This window comes from Capra hircus, chromosome 10 (genome assembly GCF_001704415.2).
Source record: "Capra hircus breed San Clemente chromosome 10, ASM170441v1, whole genome shotgun sequence".
Classification (NCBI taxonomy): Eukaryota; Metazoa; Chordata; class Mammalia; order Artiodactyla; family Bovidae; genus Capra; species Capra hircus.
The window spans coordinates 50507142-50532545 of record NC_030817.1 but is presented as its reverse complement, the minus strand read 5'-3'; the positions used below and the strand labels follow the sequence as shown (position 1 = coordinate 50532545).

The 25404-nt window shown below is 43.7% G+C and overlaps 1 protein-coding gene across 2 annotated transcripts in view; it reads right to left on the bottom strand.

Annotated features, from left to right (window-relative positions):
- The window catches only part of MYZAP (myocardial zonula adherens protein), a 115068-nt gene that overhangs the window by 49485 nt on the left and 40179 nt on the right, over nt 1–25404 (bottom strand). Inside the window, exons 6-11 of one of the 2 annotated variants that reach the window (XM_013967112.2) lie at nt 24624–24776; nt 19211–19336; nt 18115–18243; nt 14010–14089; nt 12468–12573; nt 5457–8112 (exon numbers count right to left, since the gene is read on the bottom strand). In XM_013967112.2, the coding sequence (XP_013822566.2) occupies nt 8059–8112; nt 12468–12573; nt 14010–14089; nt 18115–18243; nt 19211–19336; nt 24624–24776 (648 nt within the window). In that variant the 3' untranslated portion in view covers nt 5457–8058. Of the gene's footprint in view, nt 1–5456; nt 8113–12467; nt 12574–14009; nt 14090–18114; nt 18244–19210; nt 19337–24623; nt 24777–25404 lie in introns of those variants that run through there. The other variant, XM_005685718.3, reaches the window with a different exon arrangement.

Below are 25404 nucleotides of genomic sequence, written 5' to 3'. Positions count from 1 at the left end.
CTCAACAAAATAGGAATCGTGCCTGATGCCCAAACACCTCACCATGAAAACTGAGAACAATTGATATCTAATACTCTTCCTCTGAAAAGGTTTTTTTTTTTTTTGCTATAGTTTCTCTTTTTCTATTTTATAAGTGCTGTAACAGTGTAATTTCATAGTTATATATTTTTTAAAGGGCATTCCCTTTAGTAAAAACCACCACAGAAAGAATTTAAAAATAAGGTTACCTTCTTTTCTTAAAAAATGATACAACACAGGGGCCTATGACAAGACGAGGCTCTGCCCTGCACTAATGCAGCATGAAAGGACAGTTTAAAAAGGACAAGGAAAATGGTACATTATCTCATTTTGGGGGGAGCGGAGGGATGAGTTAAGGCCACAACAAAAGGAAACTGAAAAATTGCTAAATGAAGCTCTGAGTGGGGAAAATGAAAAATCAATGAAGGAACGGAGGGAAAAAGGTACATTTTTCATCTTCATGATGTTTGATTGGGTTTGGAGAAATTCATTTTCAATTAATGTGTCTTGTGGCATTCAGCCAGGCCAGATATGAACAGGGCACACATTTTAATCAATTTTTTTCTATTAAGTTTGAAGTAATATATAATCATAGAACTATACTATTCTAAAGGATCAGTTGAAACTGGCTTCTGTGGTAAAGTAATCTAATTTGGTTTGATTTCTATCTTATATTACAGATCACCCCACTTCTACTGAAGGAGAACCAGCCCCCTGAATCTCCTGGGTACCCACTCATAACTGGACTATACAAACATCAGTGAAGGATGGATAAACTGGCATCCCAATCTGTGGGCATTCACTGGCAAGGAAGAAAAGAGCATACTGGGCATCAGGGCTTTTGATGGCTTAGCTCATTATTCTCAGAAACAACCTTCAGAGTCATTATCCCCATAGACGAAGGAACTGGGGTTCCTAAAGTTTCACTGTTCACTCACTCCTCAACATCAGCCGTGACCCAGTGCTAGGTTCCAGGAGCACAGCCGTGAGCCAGGGAGACGTGGTCTCCACTTGCAGGGAACCAGCACGTGGAGAAAGAAGTGCATGAGTTCGCACAACAGGGGAGCAGGCAAGTGATGTTTGGTTCCCCTCCTACCCAGAGACAGAATGCACCAGCCATCTGCCGATGGGGTGAGGGAAAGGTTCAGACATCAGGACTAAGAGGGGACCAGCCTGTCCCAGCTGGCCTGGAACTTCCTAGATTTTAGTCTCATGTGTCAGGAACCTTCTCATTTGCAGGCAAACCAGGACAGTTAGTCACCCAAGAGCTTGATGCTGGCAGGGCTGAGACCTAAACCCACGTCTCTCTGATGACAAGGCCTGGGCTCTTCTGTTCACACCAGCCTGAGGTCCAGAGGGTGGCCTCTGTCCTCCCTGTGATGACAGCCTATCTCAGCAGTGCTGCCTGCAAATTAGGCCAGGCAGGGAAGAACACAGGCAGGCAAGACCTTCTTTTACCAACGGTTTGCTGGGGCCCTATGTCTTAAGGCTGCTCTTTTCTCCTCTGTGACTTTAGAGGAAGGTGAGGTGGGAAAGCAGGAAGGAGGGTCCTCTAAGCTTCCCTAGATGGACACAGTATCAGGGACAAAAGACCACACACCGAACAGGAATATCCAGGGAGAGAAATGTTTCAGGCTAAACAATCAGCGGGTGTACAGGCACAACCCGTTTTACTGCACTTTGCTTTATGGTGCTTTATGCATACCGCATTGCTCACAAATTGAAGGTTTGTGGCAACCCTGCATTGAGCAAGTCTGTCGGCACCATTTTTCCAACAGCATTTGCTCACCTGTATCTCTGTGCCACATTCTGATGATTCTCACAATATTTTTAATCCTCCATGGCAGCAAAAAGATTATGACTCACTGAAGGTTCACACGATGCTTCTGTTGTTGTTCAGCCGCTTAGTCATGCCTGGCTCTTTGAGACCCCATGGACTGTTGCCCGCCAGGCTCCTCTGTCCATGGGGATTCTCCAGCAAGAATAATGGAGTGGTTGCTATTTCCTTCTCCAGGGGATCTTCCCAACTCAGGAATGGAACCCACATCTTCTGCATTGGCAGACAGGTTCTATACCATTGAGCCACCAGGAAAACCCCAGATGACGGTTAGTGACCAGTTTTTAGCAATAAAGTATTTTTAATTAAGGTCTGTACATTTTCTTATACATAATGCTATTGTACACTTAATACACTACAGTATAAACATAACTTTTATATGCACTGGGAAACCAAAAAGTTCATGTGGTTCACTTTACTATAATAGTTGCTTTATTACAGTGGTCTGGAGCCCAACCTTCAGTATCTCTGAGGTAGGCCTGTATACAGAAGCACCCAGCTCCACACCTGACACAAAGCTGATGCTAAAAAAAAAAAAGTAGTTTAAAAAAAGGTTCCTATTGATAGACGTGCACTACTATATACAATATAGATAATTAATAAGGACGTAATGTATAGCACAGAGAACTCTACTCAATACTCTGTAATGACCTACATGGGAAAAGAATCTTAAAAAGAGGGGATATATGTATAACTGATTCACTTTGCTGTACACCTGAAACTAACACATCATTGTCAATCAACTATATTCCAATAAAATCTTTTTTAAAAAATAAAGATTTATTTATTAATTGTGTCAATTCTAAGACAAAACAAAACAAAAAATAAAGGAGGCTTCAATTAAACACACACACATACACACGCAGGTGCACATCACAGAAACACATGTTCCTAATGTTCAGATGCCCTGGAACATGGACCTTCACCTGCACTGACCAGGACTCTCCAGGAAGCCTCTGAGCTGCCCTTCTTGCCCCTCTCCTCTCTGATTCTTCAAGAAACCCCTGCCAGAGGCATTGGCAATGGGGAGCCATCGAGGAATCAGGAGCTGAGAAATAAAGGACGTTTTCTCTGGTTGTTGCTCCTAATCCACCACAGTTAGGCTCAACCTACATTTCCAGTCTCTTCATCATTACTCCCTGCCATCATTACAGTTGTCATCTCAAACTGGGATATTGCTCACTGAACTCACCCTGTACTTTCTGGCCTTCATGTTTGTGCTTTTAATTGATTCTATGTCTAGTCTGGCACGTCCTTTTCCACCTACTCAATCCCTGCCTAGAAAAATCTAACCCATGCTGCAAGACCCAGTCAAATATCACCTCCTCCCTAAAGTTTCTCCATGCACACTAGAATTAGTGAGTATTTGCAGGCACTGACCTACGCCCTTAGTGTACATTCTTTCCATCAACAACCTCTGAAGCAGGTATTATTATCATCAGTCACATTTTTTGATAAGGAAATGAAATGTGGGAGAAGATAAGTAAATTGCTCAAGATATAAAGGCCAGTGAGAAGCAGAGGCAGCATGCAAAGACAGATTTAATTTACTTGACACTTACAAACTTAACCACTGTGTTCTCCAGTTTCTATGTCCTCAGCACACAGCTCATTGCCTGCTCAACCCTTATATTCTGCCTTGAGTTATAACAGCTTTAATGTCAACCAGAAAATCCTTTGAGGGCTTTGAGGACTCAGGTCTGTCTTTGCATTTGGCTCATAAAAGGTGCTTCTTAAATGTTTACTGGCTGACCCATCAGAAAAGCGCTCTCCATAAACAGGGCCTAGCTCTTTGTCACCCTCACTCCCACTGGTGTATGTAGACAGCTGACTTTCCTGCAAACTTCAGCACAGAGGCAGGGGAATGGGAATATATAAAGACAGTGGCGCAAAGGAAATTACTTCAGCTTGATAAAGGCTGAATGAAAAAAGTCAGTGGTGGAAGGATGGACTATTCAATGAATGGTGTTAGAGAAACAAGCCTTCCATGAGGGAATAAAAGGTGAAATTTCTATTCATACTATATACACAAAAATAAATTCCATACAGATTACTCTTTATTTGTTCAATAAAATTTATTGAGCACTTGTTATATGCCAGTGACTATTCCAAGTGTTGGGGATACAGACATGAATGAAACAGACAAAACCCACTGCCCTTAGAGAGCTTACATTCCAGTGGAGAGAAAGAGACAATACATAAACAAGCAAAACAGGTACGTGTAGGATATAGCACAAGATGACAAAGTGTTATGGAGAAAAACAGAGTAAGGAAGAACAATGGGCAAGAACGTGGGGCGGGGAGGGGGAGGCGGGTGGTGATTACAGACCTAAAAATGAAAAACACAACTCTAAAACTTATGACAAATGAGACACACAACACAGCACAAAAAGACTGATAATTTTATAACAAAATTTTTTAAATGTGTACATTATACGAAACCCCATAAACAACCAAAAACCATGAACTGGGAAAAGATAATAGCATGCAATTAGTTTGATAAACAACTAATATTGGCAGTATACAGAATTCCTACAAATCAGCAGGAAAAAAAGAAAAACCACCAAACAGAAAAATGAACAAAAGATGTGAACAACCAATTTATAAGAATGGGAGCTTGACTGCTGAGAAGTTTAGGGTCAATTTCTCTAGTTGTAATGAGCAGTTACCAGGCTGATGCAAATTAAAACTAAGCCAAAGAAATGTTATTTCACAACTGGCTAAAATTATAGTCTAAGAGGTGGTGAGGATGTGGGGAAATCTGCCCTTATACATGACAGGTAGACGTCTATGCACACTTTGGAGAGGGACACAGGTGAGACTGTGCCAACCCCAGTACCTGGCAATTCCTCCTCTAAGTTTATTCCCTCGATAAGCATAGACACATGTACAGTATTGCTTGCAAAAGAATAAAAAATTGAAAACAAGCTAAATGTCTATCAAGAGGATACATTAGAATATATTCAGATAGTGGAATATTAGAGAGCCATCAAAATGAATAATTAAGATCTAGTATATGGAACAACACCAAAAACAAAATTGGGGAAAAGAATAAGTTTCAAAATAAATACAATAAAATTTATTTAGACACTATATATAAAATTTTACACACTGTTTTATTATTTATTTGTATTTTGTCCACACAACACAGCATGTGGGATGGTTCCCTGACCAGAGGTTAGACCCAGGCCCCTGTGATGAAAGCACCAAATCCTAACCACTAAGGCACCAGGAAACTCCCTGCATACCTTTTTAAACCCAGAAACTAAGCTATATATTGACAATAAACATATGTGTGTGTAGTAAAAGCAGAGAAACATGGTCCGGATAGAGGCCAGTTGCCTCTGAAGGAAGCCTTGGGGCAGGATGGGGTGGAGGGTAAGAAGGACAAAGATTTGAAATGGGAGGAGTAAAATGAGAACTTCTTTAAAGTTCTTTATTTAGGAAAAAAATGCAAAATATGCCAAAATGTTAATATCTTTCACTTCCAGAAGAGAGTACATAGGTTTTATTTTTATTATTCTCCATATTTAATTTTTTCCAGTGCCTTCCCTGGTGGGCCAGTGGTTAGGGCTCCGCGTTTCTAATGCAGGTGGCACAGGTTCAATCTCTGGTTAGGGAGCTAAGACCCCACATGCTGTGCAGTGAGGCCAAACAAAACAAAAATTATAATTTTTTCCAACTGCTAAAAAAAATAAGCAAAGAATGAGGCTAGCTTTGGAGTCAAAAATCTGGGTGTGGGCCTAGCACCATCGTCACCTGCGGAGAGGCTGCTGGCAACTTATTTTTTTAAGACTAAGCTTCAGTTCCCTGTACTAAAAAATGGTGCTAATAATACTGCCCAGAGAGAATTAACGTGGCATGGGAGGTCTAGATGCACAGCCATGCAACACGATGAACACCCACTCTCTGAGAGTTTCTCAGATGAGAAGCACAGTCACAGGGACTGCCACGGACAGAATGTGAGCTTCCAAGTCTCTGAGAAATATATCTGAGCCAATCAGAAATGATTTCAACAAACAGAAAGTGGGTTCAATGACATTTACAAAGAAAAGACCTTCTCCCTTGAAAGGACAGTTCGAATCGTGAATACATTAACCAGTACCAGCAATACCATGAACCTGCAATATTTCAATAATGCATAGAAAAAAGGTTTACATCTGTGTGAGCTTTCTGACACCTTCTAAAACCTTCACATTTTACATCAAGCATCTAAGATTTTTAAATCAAGAAGTGACTAATACAGTGTTAAACACCAGAATTGAAAACTGTAACATTTTCAATTACTGTAAATTCGGCCTCAGCTTATGAGTAGTATCTCCTTGGGGTAGGAGTGTGAGCAGCCCTAGGACAAAAGTATAGCCTTAAAAAAGAGTTCAAGGCTTAGGATCCAATTAAGGGTTGGGAATGGGGTGGTAGTGTGAGTGGGGGCGGGGGGGCAGGGTTTGAGCACCTAACTCATGTTTGATGTAGTAAGTCAAGTTCACACCATATCGCTGTTCTGGCAGGAGTGGTAAACTGAGGCACATGGGCAAAGGCAAGGAGGAGCAGATGGGGGGAGGTCCTGAAAGGCAGGGGACCCAGATCTAAGGAGGTCCCCAATCAGCCCAGGAGCCAGCATCAGGCCAAGGCGGAGGTGCTTGGGTCATCTAGTTAAGGCAAAATTTCGGAGGCACTCTCAGGGTCTCACAGACGGTCTCAGCCCCTCACTCACTCTCTGCCCCACAACAGAAGGCTCACCTGGCCCCAGGACACTACCCAGGGCCCAAAAGAGAGAAGGAACTCCCAGGGCAGGGCAAGAGCACACAGTCCTAGGATGGAGGCCCACATGGGTGCCCCACTTTCTCCAGAAGTCATTACATTCCCTGGTTTGATATTATTTCACTTTTTGAAGCTGAGTAGCAAGTCTGCTCCACTAGAACAAATGCTAATAACTTTTCCACCACGGACTTTGAAAAACACGAGGGCAGTAATGGAATCTCTAGAAACAATGTAGGTCCCTATGGTACAGTGATCTAGATGAGCAATTCTCAGATCCGACTCCAAGCTCCCTGGTGGACGTTGGGAAACCCAGCAGAGTATCTAGGGATCTGCATTCAAACACAACACTGGCGGAGAGTAAAACTACATTACCAGTTCACTACTCAAGTGCGAAGTTATCCATGTGCTCCCTTTCTGCTGCACAGAAACATCTAAACGGAGGACCAAAGCCAACGACCTGCCCACTTGGCCACAGAGAAGTGGATGGAGTGGAAAAAACTACCCAACGTCTAAATGACACCCACCCCCTTGATGAACCCACTCCAATACTAGGCTAATACCACCCACTGACTATTATTACCGCTGCTGCTACTACAATTCTCAGCAACACTGTTTAGTTGAGATACCAGGGCCTGTGGCTGTCTCAAGGCCTCTATAAAAATATAGCATGCATGAAGGATATTTCACGTCAATATATTGGGTGAGTCAAAAAGTTTGTTCAGGTTTTCCCGTAAGACATTATGGACATTTCAGCCAAATACATTTCTCTTTTCATCAGATGTACTTCTTTTCATGAAGTGAGTTGAGCTGTGTATTCATGGTGATGGAAGCAAACCAAATGTACTTAAACAAGGAGAGTGCTAAGTTGACTAGTGTTGTATCTTGATTCAGCAAGACATCCTCAGGGCCACTTCCCACATACAAATATAATCAAGCGACAGAGACACTTGGCTGCTTCTGTATTTCCTGGGGTGTGATCAGGTGGGGAGCACTTCCTCCCGGAGCACTGGAGTTCTTCGAGGCTGCTTCCCATCTCCTTGGCAGGTGTCCTTGATAGCTTTTCCATAAATAAGGCTTCAATCTCCAAGATCTTAGGACCAGCCTCCACCTGGCACTTTTAAATTATATTTTAGTACTATCTTTCACCACAGTTCCTTCTTTGATGTCTAGGAACCCATGTTGCTAGAAATACTCTGTGGGTCTTGGAGTTCTCTTGACTCTGTAGTGTCAGGCCATAGAAGCTGAGGTTACAGAATGCGGGTGTTTCCACCAATAAGAGCCCTACGTCATCGCATTTTCCTTTCAATAGCATGTCCTTCGTGTTTTGTTCATCCGCTCATCACACATACACACCACCTCTTCCCAGCAGAGAGAGTACAAGTGTTCTTCTAACCACGAACAATGAAAGCAACTACTTCCAACCCGGAGCAGGCTACCATTTTGTTATCTTCCAAACAGCCGGAGACTAAATCTGGAGAAGAGCTCGTGGGACATGATCTGGAAACAGGGCAATTGAGCGGGTTAGGGTTGTGGGCTCATGGCCACGGCTCCTTTCCCCTTCCCCCAGGTGGCTAATTATCTGAATCTTCTAAACACAGGGTACTTGGTGAAAACGTGTTTTGCACTGTACATTTCAGCACGCCACACCACAAAAGAATTTTAAAATAAATTGTGTGCTAACAAATGATGGATCCATTTATACGGGAAAATTCTTGGAACCGAGAGAATTTAATTTTTAATTGCTTTCCTCCAGATAATTTTCCCCTGGGCAGAAAGCTGCTTTGATTGGCAGGAGACTGGGCCTTGATGAGAGCAGGGAAGGAGGCGTCAACCCCCTGTTGACTGAAGATATTTAAAGGTATGTCAGGTGTTCACTGCTTGGGCTGTAGGTTTCTTGCAGCCGTGTGCTCATCCCTGATCTCCTGTGTCCTTTAGCAGCAAGCTAAAGAACTCTACCTGATTTGAGACAAAAGACCCAGACCCAAGACAGCTTGGCAACCGAAGACTGAAGCCCAAGAAGCAAGGATGACTGGAACTCAGCTAACACCAGATAGTAAGATCCAGGAGGGCAGAGCCACTATCTGTCCCGCCCCCAACTGGTGCCCAGCCCCAGCAAAGAGAAAGTGCAGGCAGGGATCTGGTAAATGGATGGATGAGTGAGTTTCTTCATGACTGTTATTTTTTTCAGTGCCTCTGTATTTTCTGGAAAACTCTTGAAAGTCTAAAAGGGGCATTTTTGGGCGTGTGTGCATGTCTATTTGTCAGATCCAGAACTAGTCAAAAGAACCAGTGGTGGGAGGGAGATGACCAATCCCTGATAAACAGCACAAAAGGAGACTTAATTGAGTACAAAGATCTAGCTAAGTGGGGGTATCTGCTCTCACACTTCACACAAGATACTCTGTATCTTTTCTCAGTGAACTTGACCCGATAAGATATATATTAATCCTTCATTTCAAAAGGGCCCCCTTTTACATGCACAAATCCCTGTGGAAGTGTACTGTCCCATACAATGAAAAATCATTATTGAGCTAAGGATGGCAATACCAAGATTGGTTAGTTTTTATTTAGTATATTTTTAAGAAATTACACTCCACTGGAGTGGAAGTGAATATACTGCTTAACATGTCAGGATTCAAAGAACCTCAGTAATAATACCTAGATGTTTTGAGAAGAAGGAGCATATCATTTTAATAAACCAAATTTCTTCACAGACATCATGACTCAGATGACAGCAACGATGGATGGGGACTGGAATCCTGCCCCTGTTGAGTATGAAGCCGTCACAGGGACAGGCTTCCAGACTTCATGGAAGAGAGGGAAACCTGTCCCTAACACTGGTGACATGTAAAGGTTGCCTCTATCTTCCAGTCAAATTTGCCTCCATGTCTGGGTGGCTGGAGTTCACAGAAAGCACTTCTCTTCTCAAGCCAGAGTTGAGGAGTCCACATGACTAATTCAGCCACCTAGATTTTTCAAACTTTGGTCCAAATTTAGAATATCTTTGCTGATTTCATTCATTATGCAAAGCAGTGAAAAGGCTGAGATCCTACCAACAGCATCGCCTAGTAAACAATAGAGAATCCTTTATATAGTTTCTATCCTGTCTTCTTCTCTCCTCATAAATGCATACCTGATTAAGGGCTAAATGCCTTTCAGGGCAGCCAGTACTACAAATGTTTCCTTTATGTTGAACAGAAAGCTGAAATGTGCCTCTTTGCAAGTGCCACCCAGTGGCTCCAATCTGCCTCTGCATTGCAATACAAACGAAAATATATTACCTCTTCTCCATGACAGTTTTCCTAAGATGTGAACCCCCTTCTCACGTCTCCCCGTGGCCATCTCCTGTCCAAGTCCTTCAGCCATTCCCCGGATTACCAGAGTTCTAGGGTTCTAATACTTCCCAACCTCATCCTGGACTTCTTAGTGTGCTCATTCGTCCCTTTTCCATGTTTCTAACTTCTATAAAAAGTTAGAATTGGCTACAGTGATTGAGAGTTTAAACCATCCTCCTGTTGTATGAGTTAACATGGCGTACAGGACAAATACCTTAATTCTTATTACCTGATAGAAGTAATTTTTAGTTTAAATTTAGAATTAAAGCTCTCCTTCTCTGTCTCCACCTAACTGTTGAAACCCAGCTGGCCCCAGCTGGCCTCTGAAATTTCAGCCTGCGATTTCACTTCAATGGTTGGTCTTTCAGACATCATTGGCACTTAGAATAGCTATATTTGGGAGATATTACATCAGAGACACGAAAGCAAGATATGGACAGTGATCTTTAGATGCTTCCTTATTTGCATATATAAATACTCCCCTGTGCTGTGCTAAGTCATTTCAGTTGTGTCTCTTTGCAACCCTATGAACTGCAGCCTGCTAGGCTCCTCTGTCCATGGGATTTTCCAGGTGAGAATACTGGAGTGGGTTGCCATGCCCTCCTCCAGGAGATCTTCCAGACCCAGGGACCGAACCCCCATCTCTTACATCTCCCTGCATTGGCAGGTAGGTCCTTTACCACTAGCACCACCTGGGAAGTCCTAATTATTCCCCTACTGCTTTCAAATCGGTATGTTTATTAGATTCCAGAAGTAACTTAGAATTCTAAACTTGAAAATGTATTTTTAAAAAGACCAATCAGGGCTTCCAGTGTTCAGCGGTGAAGAATACACCTGCCAATGCAGAAGACACAGGTTCAACCCCTGGCTGGGGAAGATCTCAGGGCAACTAAGCCTGTGTGCCACAACTACTGAGCCTGTGCTCTACAGCCCAGGAATCGCACTACTAAGCCCTCATGCCACAATTACTGAAGCCCACGCACCCCAGAGCCCAAGCTCCACAAGAGAAGCCATCACAATGAGAAGCCCTCACGCTGCAACCAGAGTGTAGCCCCTGCCCGCCGTAACTAGAGAAGCCCCACAGAAGCCCCGAGCAATGCAGACCCAGTGCAGCCAAAAATTAAGTAGATTATTTTTTTTAAAAAAGACCAATCATTAAACCCTTACAGAAGAAAACTGAATCAGAAGCCAATGCACATGAGGTCTTGTTCACCATTCTCTAATATTAGACAGGGAAACAATGCAGACGGTACCCTGTGGTGAGGCGGGAGAAATGCAGTATGCCACAGCCAAGGAGCCCCTTGGGGAAATGAGGGGCAGCCGGCCGCAGACACCGTGAGTGTGGAGTCAGAAGCAGACTGCCACGGTTCCTGAGATGCTAACTGTGACAAAGTGATGCTTTTCCTTCGGAAACACCCCTGACATCTACCCAGTGCTGATCCAGGGCAAGGCCTGCCCATCACTTCTGCTGGCAGTGCTCCTGCCCAGCGGGGCCAAGGGACCGCGAAACTGCATCAGGATTTCCTCATTTGAGCGCCTGCTCCCCCTTCTCCTATTCTACTCCACTCGGGCCAATCACACTGTGTTAGTGGGTTTCTCATTTGGGTGAAGATTTTATCTAATGTGTGTTTATCCTACACACAATTGAAAAAGGTGTCCCTCCCCATCCTCACAATTCCCTGACTTTAGCCCCACTCATAGCGCCAACATTTTAGAGATTAATTTAAAAAAAGAGATATGTTTAATCTATCATATGTGTAAATTATTAGAAGTAGATACTTTTCATTTTAATGATGCATTAACAAGTAACTTTTCAGAGTTGTGCTTAATATAAGCACACATAATGCTTTTTTCAGTTTTTCTGCTGCCGACCAAATGTTTAATTAAAACGAAACCTTTTCTTTGCAAGTTAGAGAATGAGTCCCTAGGGAATCCTTATAACCTTGTTAGTACTAACTGCTCTTGTTTCTGATTTTTTTAATTGAATAAGAGAAAAATAATATGTTGTACACAGCATGGATTTTCTCCTATGGAGCATACAACAAGAGAGAGACAGGTTACTATAACACAACTTAAAAGAAAATTTTTTTTCCTCCTAGAGAAATATAAATGTTCAACTTACCTGTTTTTTCATTTAGAAAAACAGGATAGTAAACTATGTCCAACAATTAGTAAGCATGTACCTTGGTTTCATACTACACAGTTTAAGAGAAAAAGGACCCTTTGGTCCCTGAGCTGAAGGCACCCACCTGCATAGGGGGGTGAATTTATGAAATGTGCCTCCCAGCTTTCTTAACTGTAACCTTTTGATCTGGAGAGAGCCCTCTTTTAGAGGGATCATCACTAGTTCAAAGGGGACAAATGAGGCGCTTCTCCTTTGGGCCAAGACAGCAGTGGCCTGAGCTAGTTCACTGTGAACTACAGAAGACAGAGCTGAGAGTCATATCTGTCTCTGGGGCTGAAGAGTCCCCACCACAGGAAGCAATCTCACGCCCATGACCCTTCACAAGGACTTACCTCCTCAACCATCTGCTTGACTTTCTTCTGCTGGCAATGCACCATGTCATCTAGGTGTCGGATCCGCTCCCGGAGGCTGGCTGACGCCTCCTCCAGCTGCTGATACCTAACACAGATAGAAGACAGAGCCAGTGAACCCTTGACCAACGCAGCAACACCAGCACATGAAGTTACCGAAGTCACCGCTCAAAAGAAACACCGCCCAGAACAAGATGCACTCTTCCTACTTTGTATGTATCCTAGTTTATTAACCACTGACCAACCACCCCCGCTGAAGAAGGAACACAGGACCCTTTTTCAAATTCCCACTTGCAACTTTCACCCTGTGTAAAGACAGTCACTTTACCTCCCAAGAGCTGAGAGAGAATTTTTTTTTTTGCATCACTTACAGACAGATATGAGAGACTGTTTCTTTGGGGGTTAAAACAACATTGGAACATCCAGTAATTGCTACAATTAGGAAAACAGAAAAGAGTCTAGGAACACAACATATCTGAAATCAAGTGGCAGAGTACTGGGAAAGCAGGAATTACAGTTGTTCCACACCATTTATTTTGAGAAAATGGGAAATATGCTGAAACACCCTTCCTCCATCAAGACAGAATAGACTACCTCAGAAAATATTTCATGTTTAAAAAAAGAAAAAACCCAGCACAGATTATCCTCAGACTACTTGCTTCAAATAAACCCAAGGAACCCAGCAAATGGACTCTTTCTTTGGGGCCACTAAACTAGAACTCGGACAAAGGGTCTGGTAGTCTGCTTACCACTTCCCGTCTCTGCTGGGTCCCTCCTTAGCACAACCTTAAAGACTAGGGAGGATTCCTAGAACTCTGCAAACTCTGATGTCACGTAAGAGGAAGGAGAACAGGTATTTTTCAGCATACATTGTGGCAGGCAGTACAGCCAACAGTTCTCTCACAATAATAACCCAATGAGATAGACACTATTAGCATCACTTTAATTCATCCCACTTTAAAAAAGAATTCTTATTTTACAGAGAAGCAAAGGATCTCAGGCATATTAAGTAACTTGCTCAAATGCTCAGCACATGCCAACCTCGTTTCCCTTCACTAAAGGGCCACGTGTGGACTCTCTGCCTTCTGGTTTCCAGAGTAGGCAGTTCATTGCTCCTGCATTTCCCATGCAGGGCTTTATACACTCATAGACAAGGGACAAGGCAAGGTTTCACTGAAGAATGTTTGGAAACAAAGACATTGTAAAATTTGTTTCCATGGCAATGGTATTAGTCACTGTTGAGTTTTCTCATCAACAAGGTGCATCCTGTGGAGCTCAAGATTATGAGGAACATTTATAGACAGAACTTTGGCACTAGTGACAGGCATTGACGTGTTCCACTGTTCTAACAACCACCCCTGGGCTGCAAGATGTGGCTGGAAGCTCCCAGTCCAGCGTTTTACATGTTATCAGTCTGCAATGAGTGATAACCAAACGAATGAAAATGCAAGGACCAAGTGAGCCCACACAAACACAGTGTGTCCACCATTAATCCATTATAAAACAAAGGACGGTATATCTTACCTTTCTTTGTTAGAATCAGTTATTTCCACTGACATTTCTGTTTCATGCTCCAGGAGTTGAAGTTGAAGTTGATGGCGTTCCTAAAACAGACAGACATTAATATTTAACCGATGGATCCCCAAGCTGGCTAAAGAATGTACAGCAAGCAACTCCAATACTAGTCAGTTCAAATCTATGTGACACCTATGGGCTTTTACACACTCACTCACTGGAGTCCAAACAAATCTCAAAATTTCAAATTTGCTAGTGTGTATTTATAGACGTATTTATGTGTTAGAGACAAATAACATGGGTAAGCCATTCAAGATTTATCTTTTAAAAAGTATTTCATCAGCCAAGGCTCAGATGTCTTATGAAAATTTACAGTTCTAAATAATGATAATCAATACTCTAAATGAACAACCTGTGATACTACGAATTTTTTGATTATTTTCTGAATCCTCAGGAGGGTCTGGAATTCTGTAATATTCTATAAATTAACTGAGGGTAGTGTTTACACAGCTGTGTTTACTTGTAAAAACATACTGTAAAAATCAGAATAAATGTGCTGCAATGACCTCCACATTCTAATTCCTGAAACTTGTGAACATGTTGCCTTACATGGAAAAAGGAACTTAGCAGACATGATTAAGTTAATAATCTTGAAATGGGGATGAAATGGGGAGATTATCCTGAATTATCTGGTTGGGCCTTTATAGGAAGAAGGGTTAGAGTCAAGAGATGGACACAGGCTGGGAGGTGCTATAATGCTAATTTAGCAGCTGGAGGATGGGGCCATGCGCCAAGGAATATAATTAGTCTCTCAAAGGGAGCAAAGGCGAGGAAATGGATTCTCCTCTGGAGCTCCCAACAGCCCTGCCCACACCTTGATTTTAGGACTTCTGACCGCCTAAAGATGGTAACTCTATGATATTTTAAAGCCACTAACTGTAGTAAATGATTGCAGTATCAATAGGAAACCAATAAGTTGTGCATGTAAGATTTGTACAGGGATTTCCCTGGTGGTCCAGTGTGGCTAACACTCTACATTCCCAATCCAGAGGTCCTGGGTTTGATTCCTGGTCAGGGGACTATATTCCACATGCCACAACTAAGGCACAATGCAGTCAAATAAATAAATATTTATTAAGAAGATTTGCACACATTTCTGTATAAATTTAGTTTACCTTAAAAAAGTAAAAAGCATATGGACATTTCTTTGAACACAGTGAAAAATATTAATAAAGGTATAGTGTCGATTACCACCAAAATTGCACCAGAAATACATTACAACTGTTAGTATGACAAATTTCCTTAAAATGAAATTTATCAAATCCTGCTCACTAATTGAGAGGAGACTCTTCTGCTTGAGGGCTTTCTTTAAGTATGGCTGTGTCTCATCTTTACCCTCAGAAATTCTGCCCAATAAGCTCTGACTAGTTATACAGATCCCAAACTTCTCTCCCACCAAATATGAAAAGCAAATCCTTGAAACTTGAACTCCCACAATTTCTGAAGCTGTCAGCAGTAGCAGACAAGGGATAGTCAGAGAGGGAAGCAGTACAACACTCTGGAAGGGAGGGTATGTTATCACTGACATATTCAGAATAAAGGGAGACCAACTTTTTCGTGGGGTTTTGTTACTTCTTTCAAATCTCTGCAGTGAATGCACAGACTAACTGTCCCCATGGTTTCTGCCACTGGCTGGAAATTTACATGAGCCCTGAAATAACAGTGGTGAATTCTTAACAAGTGAGCCTTCCCTCCAACTCCCCAAAAAGCTGTCATAAAGTAGGACAAGGCCTGGCTTACAGTATACTTTAAATTTTGATATTTTCCTAAGTTGAGGTACAACAAATCTTAAGTGGACACTGCACAATCCCTTGACATATCTGTATTCACGTTACCTGGTGGAACCACCACCAAGATCAAGGCATAGAGTACTATCTATTCTGCAGAAGGGTCTCTGATAGGACACACTCCTTAAAAGACTTTAACTGATGAAGAAAAAAAGAAAGCTGTTTTGGACACAATGTTGAGAAACAATAAATTAAGGGGTACAGCAGAGAAGTCATTCAAAAGCACATGGTTTGTCCTCGAGAAAAATCCAAAAATATGTGAGAACAGGATACAAAGTCTGTAGGTATGTTGTTCACAACGTGTGACAGAGGTTTGCCATGGTTCCTGCTCTCACAGATTTAGCCGTGAAGGGCGAAAAACAGTAAATGGCCACATCTAATCTTAGCTACCTAAAGCAAGCGTTTTGCTAGCCTAAATAAGAAAAGTTACGAGCAAGGACAACAGATTCTCAATCACTAGAGAAAAAGCCAGGAGGACGTGGGGAACATTTTATGCCACACAATCATGGGGAGGGAGGGCCAGCCTTACTAGCACCCTAGCCCCCCAGCCACAAACCCCCATGCAGGCTCCACACGGACATCAGTGGGAAAATGTTGGCAACTTTCCAGAAGCCCAAGGAGACAAAGAAACTAAGCTATAGGACAGGTCCAGCTGAAAAAAAAAAAAAAAGTTGACACCAGGGGCAGACATTTATGCAAGTCACAACCTAAAAATCAGAACCACACATTTTTTGAGCCCCTACTCTATATATGCCAGGCACTGCCCTAAACATGTGGCCTGGATTTTTCTTGTTGACTCCTCACAAAAGGCCTAAGAATAAGAATTACTATTATCAACATTTTACAGAAGAGGAACCTGAATTTGGAAGAGTCAAGTAACTTCTTGCAACTAGAAAAAGAGGCAAGACTCAAACCCTAGGTTCGTGTGATTCTAAAACATGGATAGTCTCTCTGTCTGTGAGTGAGAACCACCCGCTCACCTGGCTCCTGTTTGCTGCAGGATAGCCTGTCACTCGGGGGGAGTGTGCTTTAACCAGCACCTTCTGCTGTTGCAGGAGCGAGGCTATGTAGGGGAAAGCTTGCCTGCATTCCAGAAAATGCCTTCACTGCCCAATCATTACAACCACCATCTACAACCAGTACTGATGTCAGCCCTAACCATGCCACTGATCTTCTCTTCAAGACAAGGTAGGATTCTGCTTTCCCAGAGGGTAGAGGTGAAATTGTAACTGACTCTCTATTTGTTCAAGTCCCTCTCCTCAAAAGATATTACGTAAAAGAAGAGCCCCCTGGCCAGCTGAGAAGCTCTGTTTAAGGCTATTCCCACCTTCCTGGTCAGAGGAGTGTAGCAGGGACCAGGCCACAGACATCATAGGTCAGCTCTCTTCTCAGAACCAGCCGGAAGCCCAGCTGTTGATCCTGCTTCCCCTGTCATTTCCCCTCCCTCCATCATTGGCCTGGGGATTCCCAGTGTCCAGTGTGGGTCACAGGATGCCAAGGGGTGGTCTCAGCTGATCCCCCCTCTTTTGTAAACTCACACAGCTAGAGAGCCACTTCCTAGAACCCACAGCTCTAGTACTCAACCACCACTCCCCTTGGAAGTCAGCTGTCACTTGGTAAAGGTCATCCTCCCTTCATCTTTCTTGCTTTTTCTCTTTCCGCTCTCCCACCTCTCCTCTTTTCTCCACTTCTCACCTCATTTCTTCTCTCTCTCTAGACAGGCTCATTATCCCAGCTGAGCTCCTGTCTCCTGCAGGCCTCTCCCTGCTCCACCCCCACCCACGGAGAGCAAAGTCCCCTACTCTGACGCATAACCAACCCTTCAGACCCCGGTCCCAGAAACAACTGGCTTGGGATGTCGACGTAACATGGAAATAGGGCTTGACTGCCTGCCAGGGAAACCAAGTTCATGCTGAGGGCCCCAGCAAAGCAGGGCTGCTAAAAGATTAATTTCTGTAAATAATTTGGTATGTAATGATGTTAGAAGCATCAGAATTTTCAACATAGGAACACTCAGGACTTGCTGAAACTTCCATATACTTTACTTTTTGCTATCTCTTTTTTTTTCTAGATTTTTAATTGGAGGATAATGGCTTTACATCCATATACTTTATTTTATAGTTCTGTCTTTGTTATTTCAAGTCACAAGTTGTAGGAATGAGAGGGATCTGCGGTGAGGGCTTCTCACACCTTTGGGCAGGCCTGAGGGGAGCTGTTACCCTGCAGGGAGGCTGGGCAAGGGCCCTGCGGGCTCCAAGCTGTGTTACCTTCTCCATGCGCTCAATCAGCCTGTCCAGCTCCCCGATCCTCTGGTCCTTCTCCTCGAGGCTGATCTCTGCCGCCTGCATCTTTTTATTGGCTTCTTCAATGGCTTTCAGAAAACTATTGGTTTCTTCCTGCAAAAGAAACACACTCTTCTCAGAAGAGCACGCAGTCACTACCAATCAGGGTTCAAACAGCTCAGGCCTTGCTAAATCATCTTGTCTCTTTAGAAGCATGACCCGGCATGACCCGGGAGCCTAGAAGAGTCTCAGAGAATCATGAACTCAAATTCCATGATTCCGGTTCTAACCAATGAATAAAAGACACATTGCAAGGGCCTAGTTATCTTTCTGCCTTTTTCCACCACCCTTAAAGAAAAAAAGAACCTACAAATGTTACTTATCTCCTGACAAGATGCTCAAAGTATCACTGTATTTGCCAACAACATAAAGGGAATTAGGGCTGGAAGTGGAATTGAATGCAGAGTGCCCAGATCTCTCTCCCAAACACCAACTCAGTCAATTATTCAGCACATGTACTAAGCCTGTGGGGACACAAGATAAGGCAGATCGAGTCCCTGTCCTCAAGGAATCGATGCTCTGCTAGAGAACCTAAGATCGGAGATGCACAGCCCAGCTCTAATAACAGGGACAAGAGAATTCCACAGCAGAGAACAGAGAGAATGGGCTTCGCCAGGACAGGGGACACTTGCAGCTGTGTGAGGAGGAAAGACTTCATTCGTGGAGATGCTGGCATCTTCAAGACTCTCCGGGACCATAAGCAGGATGGGGACAGGGAAGGAGGAGAAGATGTGGTAAGGAAATTCACAGCTGCAGGTAAGCCAGGATCAGCCTGGATGTGGCAAATGGTCAGACTGGCTGGAGAAAGGGGTGTACTGAGAGCCAGAGGTTGAGGGCTCCTTTAAGCAGGGAGGAAGGTGAGTAAAGGGAAGGAGAAGGGAGAGGAGTGAGAGGCACATACTAAACCCATCTTAGAGTCCACTAACTCACCTCCGAGTACACACCTTCCCATTTAAAGCTCACCAACAATAATGCACCCAACACTCCCTGGTTGTTCCATCAGCAGGTGGGACATACACACCAGGAGAGCCTCCTTCTCCGCATTGTGCCGCTGCTGCTCCTCCTGCAGCTTCTCTTCGTACTGGCTGTACAGCTTCCGGGTCATCTCTCTCATCACCTCCGCGTTGGCTTGTTGGGAGGATTCCACCTGCAAAGAGACTCACTTCAGAGCCACAGCTTCAGCAGGTTCTGGCGAATCGCACCTTACACTCTGTATGTGTCGAGCATGAACTCACAGAGGAGTGGGCCCAGGGGCCAGGGCTCTGCAGGGGACAGAGGCAGCAGGAACTGATGGGGAAAGAGATAGAAGGAAGAAGGAAAAGGGACGAGCAGGTGCATGGAACATTAAAAGTAGCCCTGTAAACTTATTTACATGATACTAATATTATCAGGAAAGGGTGTTCCATGAGTGACTTTTCACAAGGTAGAAACATACTTCTCTATCAACACTGCACCTCAAATCTAACTGTTTTAAAACTGAATTCTCTCTAAAACGTGCTCCACTGTCTTATTTTTTCTCTATTTGTATTTGGCTGCGCTGGGTCTTAGGGCACACAGGATCTTTGTGGCTTCATGTGGGATCTTTCACTGTGGGACACGGACTCCAGTTGTGGCACACAGACTCAGTAATTGCAGCGGGCAGGCTTAGTTGCCACACAGCATGTGAGATCTTAGTTCCCCGACCAGGGATCAAACCCCTGTTCCCTACATTGCAAGGTGGATTCTTAACCACCAGGGAAGACCCTGCACTGTCTTATTAACACCTTTCTTCAGTCTTTTCCTGTGTAATGTTATTTTGCTCCTGAAATTTTATCATACTTTATTCTATCAGTTTTAACAACCCTTTTTCTCTAGGTAATATTGTTGCTGTTCAGTCGCTAAGTTGTGTCTGACTCTTGCAACTCCATGGACTGCAGCATGCCAGGCTTCCCTGTCCCTTCACTCTGCTAGATAATATATCCTCATTCTAACTGGCCTCAGAAAGACATGCTTCTTGAAAGTCTTGAGTACTCAAGAATCTAAGCAATTTGAGTTATAAATCATGAGGGTATTCTCCCACAAGGCATTCTCCTCTAGAACAGCCTAAGGCTGTGCTGAACACAATCTGAAAAGCACAGATTCAAATGAAAACAAATTCACTCTGTTGTGGGATGAAAATAAGACCACTACATTATCAGAATTGGGTCAGAGCAGGATAAACTATAAAATTAAAAAATGAAAAGGTTTGCTATATGAAGAAAGAGGGAATAAGAGAGGAAAGGGCAGATACAGAGGTTCTATTTCTTACACTTGTTTCATAGAGCTGACTTTGAAACCAATAATTTATCTGATATAAAAATTAAATTTTAAATAATTATCTTGTTTAATCATTTAAACAATTAAATTGTTAAACAATTAACAATTTTAAACAATTACCAAGATCATTCACTGTGAAAAGTAGAGTCTTTTCAAAAAATAGTGCTGGGACAATCGGATTTGTCACATACAAAAGAATGAAGTTGGGTCCCTAAAACACCATATATAAAAATGAACTCAAAATGGATGAAAAATTTAAAATGTTAAAGCCAAAACTACGAAACTCTTAGAAAGAAAATTTGTGACCTTTGATTAAGCAATGGCTTCTCAGATATGACTCCAAAAGCACAATTGACCAAAAAAAGATATATAAATTTGACTTCATCGATCTTCAATATTAAAAACTGCTGTGCTTCAAAGGATAGCATCAAGAAATTGAAAAGACAACACAGAGAGTGGGGGGAAATTCTTTCCAATTATACATCTAATAATTTGTATCCAGAATATATAAAGAATTTTTACAACTCAACAATAAAATATAAATAACCCAATTTTAAAATGTGCAAGGGATCTGACAGACACTCCAGAAAAAATATACAAATGACCAACAAATGCATGAAATAATGCTCAACATCACTGGTTATCAAGGATGCAGAACTACAATTAACTACCACTTCACACGCACAAGGATGGCCATAATCAGTAAGAGAGTAACCAGTGTTGGCAAGAATGGGGAGAAACTGGAATGCTCCTACATGGTATGGTGGTAGGAATGTAAAATGGTGTATGCCTACCTCTACATTACCTTTCATATTTGTTTGACATTTTCCCCCCATGTGCATACACCAAAAAAAAAAGTTAAGTCAGAAGAGCAGGAAAGCCTTGGAAGAGAAGGTGCCACATGGAATTGAAACCATCTTATTAGCTGCACTCACCAATCAGTCCCTAGAGAAGACTTCAGCTCATGTAAGAAATCTGGACTCATCCTTTCCATACATTTGTGCTTTCCATACGTCTGTTGCAGTTGGAGATGTTCGCATGTGGTTTGTTGAACCTAATCTGGGGGCTCCCGGGGGCCTGCGCAGACCCAGCTTAGGAGATGGGAAAGAGTAATGTGGGCAGATAGGCATATGTTTGGGGCGGCTGCTGCTGCCTTTCTGCCGAGGCCCTGCCCTCGCCTGTAAAGCCCAGGCCATTAATTTTATGCCTCTGAAAGTGTGTTTGTGTCTCTTCCCTCCAGCTGATTGCTAATTCAAGAGAGCTGAGTTAGCTGGGGAGATAATCTCTATATAAGCAAGGTATACTACAACCTTAAGAGGTGACATGATGTTTATTCCAAGGACTGGACCAAAGTCTCTCCCGATGTCCTCTACGTCTCCTTTCTCATCACTAGGCAAGTTTTGCTGCCAAGAAGCCACAACATGGGAAATCCCGAACAGAGATGATCACGAACTGAGAGAGACCCAGTGTGTGCTGTGCTTCATCTCCACTTTGAGAACAAGCTCTGTCCCTCATGTCCTGCTGACATTGCATCCAGGTTACGTGAAATACTGTCACTTCTTAAATTGCTATTTTGAAGTAAAGCATTAGCTTCCAAAACACAATTGTAAGGCTGGGTTAGAGGCTTGGTCTCCCTGATGGCACAGCACGGGAACAGACGGGTGCGGAGCATGGATGGAGAGAGCAGACACTGAATACGTATTTGTGAGATGAATGACCACATAAAGATCCTGCCCTGGGGGAGAAACTCCTAACAGTCACTTCAGAATGTTTCAGCAACAAACCCCTTTTTTTTGAAGTAACTCTTGTGCGGAAATACAATACATGAAAGCATAAATAGAAGAACAGCCCTGTTTGAAGTGAAAGCAGGGAGGAAATGACTATGTAGCTCCCTGGCTCCTTCCCCTCCCCCAGGTGGTTGTGTTTGGCCAAGTGGGTGGTGATGGCAGGGCCCATGGGCAGCCATCGTGGAGACCACGCAGTGTGGGACAGCAGCCTGTCCTCCCCTTCAGTTGCCCCGTGGGTAGACCTTATGGAGATGACCATGTAGCCCAGGCTATTCCCCTAATTATTAACAGCACTTCCTTTCACTCCCAAACATACTCAGTCGTGCAATAAATCATGTGAGTACACAACCTGTATATTGTTGTGCACTGTATATTGTCTGTATATACTGTATACTGTATACATACTGTATATCAAGGCTGTATATTGTCACCCTGCTTATTTAACTTCTATGCAGAGTACATCATGAGAAACGCTGGGCTGGATGAAGCACAAGCTGGAATCAAGATTGCCAGGAGAAATATCAATAACCTCAGATATGCAGATGACACCACCCTTATGCAGAAAGTGAAGAACTAAAGAGCCTCTTGATGAAAGTGAAAGAGGAGAGTGAACAAGTTGGCTTAAAGCTCAAACATTCAGAAATCTAAGATCATGGCATCTGGTCCCATCACTTCATGTCAAATAGATGGGGAAACAGTGGCTGATTTTATTTTGCGGGGCTCCAAAATCACTGCAGATGGTGATTGCAGCCATGAAATTAAAAGACGCTTACTCCTTGGAAGGAAAGTTATGACCAACCTAGACAGCCTATTAAAAAGGAGAGACATTACTTTGTCAACAAAGGTCCGTCTAATCAAGGCCATGGTTTTTCCAATAGTCATGTATGGATGTGAGAGTTGGACCATAAAGAAAGCTGAGCACCAAAGAATTGATGCTTTTGAACTGTGGTGTTGGAGAAGACTCTTGAGAGTCCCTTGGACTGCAAGGAGATCCAACTAGTCCATCCTAAAGGAAATCAGTCCTGGGTGTTCATTGGAAGGACTGATGTTGAAGCTGAAACTCCAATACTTTGGCCACCTGATGCAAAGAGCTGACTCATTTGAAAAGACCCTGATGTTGGGAAAGATTGAGGGCAGGAGGAGAAGGGGACGACAGAGGATGAGATGATTAGATGGCATCACTGACTCAATGGACATGAGTTTGGGTAAACTCCGGGAGTTGGTGATGGACAGGGAGGTCTGGCATGCTGCAGTTCATGGGGTCTCAAAGAGTCAGACATGACTGAGCGACTGAAGTGAACTAAACACAGCCCACAAGACACTCTCTTCTAGAACAGTCTAGGCTGTGCTGAACACAATCTGAGAAGCCCAGGTTCAAGAGAAAACACAAATTCATTCAGGAAATAATTTGTTGAATGACTTCTGGGAGCCGTTTGTGGCTCTGCTCCTGGCACTGGGTAGGAACTCTCACCAGAGCCAGGAGCAGACCCATGGATGAGTGAGGGCTCCATGCTTCACATACGGAAGGAGCACTGAGACCTCCAGGGCCTTAGAGGCTGAGCTGCAGAATAAGCCAGGCCTGAGGGCAGGAAGGATACTGCCCAGAGTCCTTGATCACCCATTCACTTTCTTCCAGGGGGGCCCTCAGCTCTTCATTTTCAAACCAGACAAAAAGGTCTTGGGATCTAAAAAGGAAGCTAAACAGTCAAGCTTCTTTTTTAAATAATTAATTTTGGGATTGTCCTAGGTCTTCGTGGCTGCATGCGGGTTTTCTCTAATTACAGTGAGCGGGAGCTACTCTTTGTTTTGGTGCTCAGGCTTCTCGCTGCGGTGGATTCTCTTGTCATGGAGCACGAGCTCTAGAGCGAGGACTCAGTAGTTGCGGTGCACAGGCGTAGTTGCCACGTGGCATGTGGGATCTTGCCAGACCAGGGATCAAACCCATGTCCCATGCATTTGGCAGGCAGATTTTTAACCACTGGACCACTGGGAAAGTCCAAACACTGAAGCTTCTCAAGCCCCAAACTTGCAGGCATCTCAAGGGCCCTCTCAGTACATAAGGGCAGTGCCATGATGAGGTCTCAGCAGCTGAGGCCACTGAGATCGAGGCAGGAGAGCCCAGCGGGGTATGTATGGGGTGCCCCCAATCTGCACTGACAGCTCTGAACACAGAAACCCTCTCAGTGCCGTCAGGTCAGATCCTGCGGGGTTGGCCACAGAAGGCCGCCGAAACCCAACAGAGAAGAGAATGGAGAAATCGGAATGGGAGAGCTGATGATGGAAGGAGAGAGAGGAGGAGGAGGGAAGAGGAGGAGGGAACGGTGAGCAGGAGATCCATGCTCCTGTATCTACCTTAATTTTCAGCAGCTTGTTTTCAACCTGCGCTGCATCTAACTGCCTCTGCTTCTCCCGCAGCTTGTCCATGGAGGCTGTGTACGTCTGCTGCAGATTTCTGATCTGATCCTTGATGTTGCTGTTCTCCAAAGTAACATCCACGAGGGTTTTCTGATGGGATGAAAATAAAAACCAGATATAGCGGTGTGAGAAAACGGGCCAGACCACACCAGGACATCCCTTTGTCATTAACCATTGAGGGAGACATCAGCCACAGGAGCTACAAGCCCGGGGCCCTGGTATTAGAGCGCCTGAGGGCCCCCTGGTGGCCAGGAGGTCTTCTGCCCTGTACTGAAGCCAGCCAGCTTCCCCATAATTCCCCATCACTGCTGCCAACACCACGTGCCACTGCCTAGGATGGATGGAAATGGATCAAACCCTTTTCCAAGGAAAAATGCTAATGATACATAATTTCACATGTAAAGAAATTGGGTTTGAAAACAGTAAGTACAGAAGAACCCCACTTTGAAAAAAAAATTCATAAGCATCTGTTCAAATGCCGGGGGCGGGGGGGTGGAGGAAAAAAAGACTAGGAGGTTGTAGTTCTTGCTATTGTTTCGTCACTAAGTTGTGTCCAACTCTTGGAACCCCATGGACTGTAGCCCACCAGGCTCCTCTGTCCATGGGATTCTTCAGGCAAGAATACTGGAGTGGGGGGCCATTTCCTTCTCCCGGGGATCTTCTCAGTTCAGGGACTGAACCCATGTCTCCTGCATTGGCAGGCAGATTCTCTACTGCT